The following is a 10,236-nucleotide window of genomic DNA, read 5'->3' on the forward strand; positions in this document are numbered from 1 at the left end:
TACGCAGACCATGCGCTAAACATGAACAAAATGGTAATGTTTGCTTCAGATGGTGCTTAAAGGTTGTATCAGCGATTACAGCTGAACGTCACTTCTGTTGCTGTTCAAACAAAGCAGAGAGCTAGCTCCCTACTCCCTTCCCCTCCCTCCCGTGCAATTGAAACTCTCCTAAACGCGCATCTCGTTGGTTATTGGTTGGAACCCTTTATTTTGCCTTTGAGTGGTTGCCAACACTTGTTGGTAGCAATTGTTTTTGTGTACAGATAGGCTGCCTTCAGAGACGGCCTGCTTATGGCAGGCAGCTAGCGGATCGTTAGGAAAGATTAGATGAATTTGTATTCATTCAATTTAGATGAGTACCGCACCTGACAAGATGAGCCACATAGCCAGATAGGCCTATCTCCCTCAATGGAATTCAAATGACATGTTTTGTAGCCTAGTTTGTTGCAAACCACTCCAGTTATAAAATTGTTTATATAGGCTACCTTTAGGAAAAATGACACCATGTCAATTAAACAGGCCTATAGTTATTGTTAATCACTGCATCAGCATTTTTCTTTCAATGAAGTTCCACTTAAATGTTGTACCTGCTGAGAAATGACTAAACAACTTGGATACTTTTATTTGTATATATCTATATAATCATTATCAGTTATAACCAGTGAACCAGTCATAACCTCTCTAAACCTTACTGAAGTTCAACCAAAGATCCTTTAAGTTCAACTAAACTGACTGATAAAACACCATCATTAAAATGTTCCACAAGTCCAACCATTATAAAGGATATTGAATAAATATCAACCTTTTTAGACATATTGATGCATTTGCCGTTATCTCTTTGAATTCCCTATAGCTAACGCAGGTTCACGGTCATTTTCGGCAGGTCGCGTGGTTGCTAGAGGGAACATTGTGTCCAACTAAACTGTAGGCCTATGAATGACATATGTTTTGAAAACCAAATTTGACCATGAACTCCGCATATTTACCCAATCAGCGTCTTAAAACTTTAAATATTTATTTTGGGCCAATGAAGTTTAAGTTTTATTCTCTTATGTAAATTTAAAGTAATTATTATTTTTGTATGCCCAATGTGGGCCCCCCTGACAGTCTGGCACACTTGGGGCCCCTAAGCTGCACCCATATTTAGCCTGTGCATTGATATACGCCTGACAATAGCCTTGTTATTTTGCTAATGTTAATAGGAGCCTAAACTGACTTTGTGTAGGGTGTGATCTGTATAAGAACGCATAGTGTAATACATCAATGATTCTCATCCTCTTCGTCATACCCAGGTGATGGATGACTACAGTAGTATGTAATCAGACTCTGATTATCAGAGTTGGAACTGTAAGCCCCCTTTTATCAACAAGGTAAAACGACACAAAGTGAGGCAAACGGTGAACTTCTACCGCTGTACCATTGAGAGCATTCTCACCAACTGTGTCACAGTATAGTATGGCAACTACTCTACCTCCGACTGTAAAGCACTTCAGAGGGTGGTGAAAACTGCCCAACTCATCACCAGTTCCTCACTCCTGGTTAGTGTAGGAACAGAAATTTGTCTAGAGATTGTTTGAGAAATGAAGTGTCAGTCAGCCAGGAGTAGAGTCAGAAATCTCAGAGAGCTGTATTCACGAATCCGGAGACCTACGTCGTGTTGCTAACAGACGCAGTCTGATGTTACAAACAAGGAAACACAATTTATACCCCCCTCACAGGTCAGACAAGACATCTCCATTAATGGTACGCAAAACTTTTTACGACTTAGTTACCCAAGGGTTGACCATATGTATAAGGTTGTATCCCATAACGACCGACATCTATGGAATCCAGTCAAGATTGACCCCAAGACAGTAAATAAGGTCTTGGGCGCCAGCCCGTCCGGAGCAGGGCCTACCCAGACTCCTTCGAAGACACATACACACACACACAGCATGTCACACTCAAACACACGGCATGGCTGCGCAAACACCTTGAACACGGCATTCCACAGATGTTACCTCATAAATCTCTCCTTCACATTCTGCTTACAGCAGCGTCTCTTTCTTCAACATGTGCACAGACCATACCAAAAGAGAAAATGGTTGAATATAGCACACAAACATAAATGGTGAACACCTTTAAGGCCAAAATGCCTTACTACATTAGACACAAACTGCATTTCGTTGTCTCTGTACTTTGATTGTCTCATGCTCCTTGAACCACTCTTTCACAATTTGAGCCCGATGAATCCTGGCATTGTCATGTTGGAATATGCCTGTGCCATCAGGGAAGAAAAAATCCATTGATGGAATAACCTGGTCATTCAATTTATTCAGGTAGTCAGCTGACCTCATTCTTTGGGCACATAATGTTGAACCTAGACCTAGACCTAGAACTGCAGCAGCCCTAGATCATAGCATTAATCCCACAGGGAGGCTCTTACCTATTTGCTTAGTTAAATCCAGGCGGTGACCTTTTTTTGGCCAGGCAGTGTAATAATGACTCCAAATGGAACCTAAGTCATCAGCAGCTGAGTTACATCAACAAAGAGGGCACTTTATAAGGTCTTGCAGACTCCCCCTTACCATTTGTAAACAGCTCATTCTACTCTGAGATGCCCATCTGTGCATTACTCCTGATCTACACCTTGATGGCAAAGGCAGAGAAGCCTGTCTGTCACTTAATGGGGATGCCTGAAGGACCTTTGTTATCAAAACAAGGAGATGTGATCATCGGAGGAGCATTTTCAATTCACAGCAAAATTAACCAACCACCAATGACTTTTATGGAAAAGCCAGAACCTATAACATGTTCTAGGTTTGACTATAATTTTACAATGTTCTTTTTTGCATCTAGCATTTAAATGTGTGGAATTTATATGTCAAATGCACTGCCATATTTACAACAGCTTTAACATTATGTAACATGTAACATGATTTTTATATTGCTTTATTTTCCAGCATAAACTTCAGAGAATTCCGCTTTGCACAGACAATGATTTTTGCCATTGAGGAGATAAATAATAGCAGCAGCTTACTTCCAAATGTGTCCATTGGTTATAAAATATATGATAGCTGTGGCTCAACTTTATTGTCGATTAGATTAGCTATGGCTTTAATGAATGGACAAGACCTCACAGTTGGAGAATCATGCACTGGGCAGTCAGCAGTGCATGCAATTATAGGAGAGTCAGAGTCCTCCTCAAGCATAGTACTCTCCAGAACAACTGGACCCTTCAAAATTCCTGTGGTAATGTATCCGAAATTCATTCTACTACTACTACTACTACTACTACTACTACTACTACATACTATATTATATGTTTTGACATTTCACTGAAATGCTGTCTGTGATCCAATTACTACAATGTGTCTATTTCAACAGATTAGTCATTTTGCTACTTGTGCTTGTCTAAGTAATAGGAAGGAGTTCCCCTCCTTCTTTAGAACCATTCCCAGTGACTACTATCAAAGCAGGGCTCTGGCCAAACTTGTTAAACACTTTGGCTGGACCTGGGTAGGGACTGTGAGAAGTGATAATGACTATGGAAACAATGGTATGACCACATTTGTGGAGGCTGCAAAGAGAGAGGGAATATGTATTGAGTACTCAGAGGCCATTCAGAGGACCAACTCACATGAGAGGATCGCCAGTGTGGTGGAGATCATAAGAATGGGCACAGCTCGTGTATTGGTGGCCTTTCTGGCACAGAGTGAGATGGAGGTGCTGCTGGAAGAGGCCATTCTTCAAAATGTCACTGGACTGCAGTGGATAGGAAGTGAGTCCTGGATCACAGCTAGGCACCTGGCCACTCGAAGGACAGCTAGGATCATTAGTGGAGCCATTGGCTTTACAATAAGAAGGTCAAAAATCCCTGGGCTGAAGGATTACCTCTTGAAAGTGAATCCACTCAAAAACATTTCCAGCTCCATTCTGAGGGAGTTCTGGGAGACAGCATTCCAGTGCCAGTTGCCTGAAAAAGGCAATGCAAAAAGTATGAGGCTATGTTCAGGTTCTGAAGACCTGACAGAGCTTAAAAACCCCTACACGGATGTGTCAGAGCTTAGGATCTCCAATAATGTGTATAAAGCAGTATACACAGTGGCTCATGCAATGCAGAACCTTTTGGAATGCACAGATGGTCAATATCCTACAGAGGGCAGAGAGTGTATTCTCAAAGACAGTAGAGGGCCAGGTCAGGTAAGGCTGCTTGTGATTTTAAGACCAATAAAGTCCAAAGTAGAAACAAAATGATGAATAATACATTCTCCAAATTCAGGTATTACATTATTTACAAGAGGTCAATTTTACAATGCCCTCTGGAGAGAAGGTTTACTTCGATCAAGATGGAAATCCGGCAGCAAGATATGAGTTGGTAAACTGGCAGAAAAATGCAGCAGAAGACACTGTGTTTGTAACTGTCGGGGAATACGATGCCACGCTACCAGAAGGCAAGCAATTTGCCATGAACAATGTCAATATTGTTTGGGCTGGCAACAACAATTCAGTAGGTGCAATGCAGACTGTATGATTAAAAATAACTTCTGCTATAATTTGCAATATCATTTGAACATTCTACAATGCCCTCTGTACTATGTAGATTCAATATTGTCTTTTTGTATCTTGTGTGTCACAATGCTTTGGTGATAAAAGTACAATTACTTCAAGTACTATTGTCCTGTTTGATTGTCTTTTAATCCATGGTACTTTGCTGTGAAAATGATATATTCCAACAATGGTCTCTTCAAAAAGCATTTAAAACTCACTCAACAACTAGTTTATTTGTTATATCCATACAAAGTTACTTTGTCCCAGCTATCCAATTCATAATCTGATATTTTGTTGTTGCTTTCTTTTGTATTATGCAAAATGCTTAATTTACCCTGTTTATTATTGCTCTATTAAATGTGTTTAAAGTAATTCTACAAAAAATTCACCAAATACTTTAAACTTAAACTTGACTTTTAACTGTACAACAGAAACCAAGCTCTGTGTGCAGTGAGAGCTGCCTCCCAGGCTATCGCCAGGCTGTGATCAGAGGGAGGCCTGTGTGCTGTTTCTCCTGTGTGAAGTGTGCTGAAGGGGAGGTCAGCAGTAAGATGGGTGAGAGACTAATCTATGATAACATGCGTGGCAATTTTCAATAAGAGCATATTGACTGTACTGTATAATAACAAAGTATGTGTTGTTTTAGATTCTACAGAATGCACAACGTGTCCTCTGGAGTACTGGTCAAATAAAGACCACAGCGGCTGCATTCAAAAGCGCATGGAGTTCCTCTCTTTCACTGAAAACATGGGAATCATCTTGACTACTTTTTCTCTGGCAGGAGCCTGCTTTACAATTATAGTGGCAGTTGTGTTCACCTGTTTCATTGACACACCCCTGGTTAAAGCTAGCAACACAGAGCTCAGTTTTCTGCTCCTGTTTTCTCTCACCCTCTGCTTCCTTTGTTCTCTCACATTCATTGGCCAGCCCTCCGACTGGTCCTGCAGACTGAGGCACACAGCGTTTGGGATCACCTTTGCTCTCTGTCTGTCCTGCATCCTTTCCAAGACTATGACAGTGGTCATGGCTTTTAAAGCCTCAGTACCAGGTGCTGGGGTTCCTCAGTGTTCATTGCCCTTGCAGAGACTGAGTGTATTATGCTGTACACTTCTACAAGTGATCATATGCGCCCTATGGATAGCACTTGCTCCTCCAGTACCATACAAAAATATGACTAACTTCACTGATAAAATCATTCTAGAATGTGATCTTGGATCAGCAGTGGGTTTCTGGGCTGTGCTAGGATACATTGGACTTCTTGCTGCCTTATGTTTCATACTGGCTTTTTTGGCTCGAGAGTTGCCAGATAACTTTAATGAAGCCAAATTCATCACATTCAGTATGCTGATATTCTGTGCAGTCTGGATCACTTTTATTCCTGCTTATGTCAGCTCTCCTGGAAAGTTCACTGTGGCTGTGGAGATATTTGCTATGTTAGCATCTAGTTTTGGCCTCCTTTTCTGCATATTTCTTCCTAAATGTTACATAATATTATTTAAACCAGATAAAAACACAAAGAAACATGTGATGGGTAAAGCACACATGAAGTCACTGTAACCTGTTCCACACAGACATCCAATGTTTAAAGGAAAATACTCCATCAAGCTACTTTAAGGATCTATCCTTATCATTAAACTACTATTAAAGACTATTAGTACACATTAGATCCACTACTGTATTGCCAACTGTCTCTTTAAATTTTCCTTCATGAATCACTGTAAATCACAGAAGTACACAAAGAATGTCCACTTGAAGAGAAGAGTTTCCACTTGATAATATCTAGAGAAGGGCCCCAGACCTATATTATGAGTTACTTTGGATAGTGTCTTCTAAATTAATAAATCTAAATTATTGAGAAATATGAGACTTATGTTGAACTTTCAAGACAAAATGCAGTGGAGAAACTCTTGAGGACAGATAGGAGCTGACTGCTCTATTTTTCTGTCAATCAATATTCATTTGCTCACAATTGGTTGAAACAATACTCGACTCTATGCTGCTCTCCACGCCTTGTCCTAGATTATCTACTATAAGAACCAGATCATCAGTGTGACTGGATGCTGTCTGACAGATATAGTCTGTGGGGGAAAGCAATGTTGTTGTTAGCTTATTCAATTCTACTTACATTGCTAGATGCAACACATACATGCAGACCTTATGGATCACAAGAACTCCTTCATTTTTCAAAAGACGGCAACATTAACATAGGAGGCATTTTTTCATTTCACCAAAATCCGACAGGTGTGAATCCATCACTTCAGGTAAACCCAGGACATGTAAGATGTGAAGGGTAAGATAATGACAACATCTAATATTTGTAATAAATTATATGGAAATATCTCGAAGTCTAGAAACACATTGGTAAATAGCATAATAGTACTAATATTACTAATATTTCTGTGTTGTTCTTTCAGACTTGATCTTGGAGAGCTGCAATATGCCATGACTATGATCTTTGCCATAGAGGAGATTAACAACAGCACTGAGCTCCTGCCGGGCTTCACGCTGGGATATAAGATATTTGGCTCCTGTCCCAGCGTTCCCCTATCTGTGGGGGCTTCTCTTGCCATGATGAATGGTCCTGTGTCAGAGAGCTGTGTCACACCTAACACTGTGCATGCAGTCATAGGGGAAACCACATCCACTGCCACCATAGGCATTGCGAGGACCATGGGTCCATTTCACATTCCTGTGGTGAGCACAGTGACCGCAGGGAACAGCCATATATATCCATGATGAAACTGTCTGACACCCAAAGTGTTACTGATTTACTCCACTTTTTTCTGTTTCCTCCAAACAAATTTGGATGAATACTTGAGTGTATACTGAATTACAAGCTGTTGTGTAAGGGGCATAGACAAAAGTATTTGCCTACATCCACTGAAATTAATAATTTATTGGCAAATAAACCCTGGAAATACATATTTTTTATGACCTTTGATGACTGATGTTTTTTTCTTTCAATTTCATTGTACTATCTTGTCTGCTTTTGAGTATTATTATTATTACTATTAATTAGAATAAGCATTAATTATCATCCTGTTGGCTTCTTTTGCTGCAGCTCAGCCATTCAGCCACATGCGCGTGTCTGAGTAACAGGAAAGAGTTCCCCTCCTTCTTCAGAACTATTCCCAGTGATTACTACCAGAGTAGGGCTCTGGCAAAGCTGGTCAAGCATTTTGGCTGGACTTGGGTAGGGGCCATCAGAAGCAGGAGTGATTATGGAAACGATGGAATGGCCACTTTCCTTAATGCAGCTGAAAAAGAGGGTGTCTGCGTTGAATATTCTCTGGCTATCTATAGGACTGACCCACATGAAAAGTTTCTTGAGGTGGTCGATGTCATCAAGCAGTCTACATCCAGAGTGATTGTGGCTTTTGCAGATGGTAATGATCTAGACATTCTCCTTAAAGAACTCTTTCTCCAGAATGTAACTGGCTTTCAGTGGGTTGGCAGTGAGGGTTGGATCACATACAGGTATGTCGCCACGCAGACAAACTATGCAGTAGTTGGTGGGGCAGTGGGCTTTGCTGTGCCCAATGCAGTCATCCCTGGATTGAAGGAGTTCATGTTGGATGCCCGTCCCTCAATGCAGCCTGGGAACCGGGGGCTGGTGGAGATGTGGGAAAGTGTGTTTGAGTGCAGCTTTGACCCTCACTCACACAGCACAGCCAAAGCTTGCACAGGGGAGGAGTCCCTGGGAGACACAAACACTCGTTTCACAGACGTGTCAGATGCCAGTCTGCTAAACAACATTTACAAGGCCGTGTATGCTGTGGCACACTCTCTAGATGAACTCCTTGCATGTGAAAATTATCGAGACCCATTTGCAAATCAGTCCTGTGCAAACAAAAACCAAATTGAACCATGGCAGGTTTGGTGACTTCCACTCACTTCTAATATCTTATTTTGCTCAGCAATTACAAGACCATAATATAATGAGAGAGTGTTTTGCATTGCAGGTCTTGCATTATCTGACCATGGTGAATTTTACCACAAAGCAAAAGGAAAGGGTATTTTTTGATCACCATGGGGACCCAGCTGCTCGATATTCCCTAGTAAACTGGCAGATGAACTCTGCTGTCACCATCACCTTTGAATCTATAGGCATTTATGATGCATCTCTACAGGAAGGACAGCAATTCATGGAAAATGGTGTCACTGCAGTTTGGGCTGGAGGCCAACAGGAGGTAAATTCTCTGAGATACACTTCAGAGATAACATGTATGCTAGTTTATGTGTCAAACATACTGTATGCTTGCTTGTTTAAGGTACCAAGGTCTATCTGCAGTGAGAGCTGCCTGCCAGGCACTCGGAGGGCTTTCGTAAAAGGAAAGCCCATCTGCTGCTTTGACTGCATCCACTGTGCAGACGGTGAATTCAGTAACACCACAAGTGAGATGGCACAGCTCCTCACCTTTACTCTAATGCTGTTCATGTTACTCTGCGGAAAGATCACACTTACCACATTTGTCAGATATCTAAAAGTGGCCATCTTTCCCATATTCAATGTGTTTGTCCTTTCAGATGCAGACACATGCTTGTCCTGTCCACCTGAATTCAAGTCAAATGAAGAGAGAACTCAGTGTGATTTGAAAAATACAGAATACTTACATTTTAAGGAACTAATGGGGATACTGCTAGTGACATTCTCTGTGTTTGGTGGATGTTTCACAATCACAATAGGCCTAGTATTCTTCCACTACAGGCAAACACCTATTGTTAGAGCCAACAACTCAGAGCTGAGTTTCCTGCTGCTCTTCTCACTGACTCTGTGTTTCCTTTGTTCTCTTACTTTCATTGGTCGGCCCTCTGAGTGGTCCTGTATGTTGCGTCACACAGCGTTTGGGATCACCTTTGTTCTCTGCATCTCCTGTGTTCTGGGGAAAACAATAGTGGTGTTAATGGCCTTCAGAGCCACTCTTCCAGGCAGTAATGTCATGAAGTGGTTTGGGCCTCTGCAACAGAGACTCAGTGTTCTTGGCTTCACTCTCATACAAGTCCTGATATGTGTCCTTTGGTTAACTATATCCCCTCCATTCCCACACAAGAATATGCATCACTACAAAGACAAGATCATTCTTGAATGTGATGTGGGTTCAGCTGTTGGATTCTGGGCCATATTAGGCTATATCGGACTCCTTGCTGTCTTGTGTTTCATACTGGCTTTTTTGGGTCGTAAATTACCTGATAACTTTAATGAAGCCAAATTCATCACATTCAGTATGCTGATATTCTGTGCAGTCTGGATCACTTTTATTCCTGCTTATGTCAGCTCTCCTGGAAAATTTACTGTAGCAGTTGAGATATTTGCTATTTTGGCATCTAGTTATGGAATGCTTTTCTGTATATTTATCCCAAAATGTTACATAATTTTACTCAAACCAGAGAAAAATACAAAGAAGCATGTGATGGGAAAAGTGTCAACAAAAGCCCTCTGACTGTACAACCCTTGTTTTACTGTATACTGTGTAGCCTGTGCAACATTGTAGGTTGCTTTTGTGGAAAATGTTGAAAAATTGCTCTTATGTATTGGAATAAAATGTGCTTTTACAAACTTTCCAATAAATATAGTCATTATTTTCTATCACATTGTATTATCACCATATTGTTTAGAAATTGTGGCATGTGAGGCTATGCCTGTTGATGGTAATAGTTTTTTCACCACAACACAACTGTCGGATCCATTTACTGTGTTGTACTCAA

The 10,236-nt window shown here is 41.0% G+C and overlaps 2 protein-coding genes across 2 annotated transcripts; both read left to right on the top strand.

Annotated features, from left to right (window-relative positions):
• Positions 1-620: 620 nt before the first annotated feature.
• On the top strand, positions 621-6,087 carry LOC121684160 (extracellular calcium-sensing receptor). Its single transcript, XM_042064118.1, has 7 exons — positions 621-636; positions 2,616-2,799; positions 2,943-3,231; positions 3,367-4,182; positions 4,262-4,489; positions 4,962-5,085; positions 5,177-6,087. Exons 2-7 carry the CDS (start codon positions 2,633-2,635, stop codon positions 6,085-6,087), a joined length of 2,535 nt encoding a protein of 844 aa, XP_041920052.1. The 5' UTR covers positions 621-636; positions 2,616-2,632.
• Positions 6,088-6,939: 852 nt separating this feature from the next.
• Positions 6,940-9,971, top strand: LOC121684166 (extracellular calcium-sensing receptor). The gene is made up of 5 exons (XM_042064130.1): positions 6,940-7,224; positions 7,592-8,404; positions 8,493-8,720; positions 8,802-8,925; positions 9,058-9,971. The coding sequence occupies exons 1-5, from the start codon at positions 6,973-6,975 to the stop codon at positions 9,969-9,971; spliced, it is 2,331 nt and encodes a 776-aa protein (XP_041920064.1). The 5' UTR covers positions 6,940-6,972.
• Positions 9,972-10,236: the final 265 nt, after the last annotated feature.

The sequence above is a fragment of the Alosa sapidissima genome, chromosome 15 (assembly GCF_018492685.1).
Source record: "Alosa sapidissima isolate fAloSap1 chromosome 15, fAloSap1.pri, whole genome shotgun sequence".
Lineage (NCBI taxonomy): Eukaryota > Metazoa > Chordata > Actinopteri > Clupeiformes > Clupeidae > Alosa > Alosa sapidissima.

Coding starts and splice junctions, on each gene's coding strand:
- LOC121684160 (XM_042064118.1), top strand. CDS start 2,633: ATGGCAAAGGCAGAGAAGCCTGTCTGTCACTTAATGGGGATGCCTGAA. Junction 2,800..2,942: donor GAACCTATAACATGTTCTAG/GTTTGACTATAA, acceptor TTTATTTTCCAG/CATAAACTTCAGAGAATTCC. Junction 4,183..4,261: donor ACAGTAGAGGGCCAGGTCAG/GTAAGGCTGCTT, acceptor CTCCAAATTCAG/GTATTACATTATTTACAAGA.
- LOC121684166 (XM_042064130.1), top strand. CDS start 6,973: ATGACTATGATCTTTGCCATAGAGGAGATTAACAACAGCACTGAGCTC. Junction 8,405..8,492: donor ACCAAATTGAACCATGGCAG/GTTTGGTGACTT, acceptor TTTGCATTGCAG/GTCTTGCATTATCTGACCAT. Junction 8,721..8,801: donor GGGCTGGAGGCCAACAGGAG/GTAAATTCTCTG, acceptor TGCTTGTTTAAG/GTACCAAGGTCTATCTGCAG.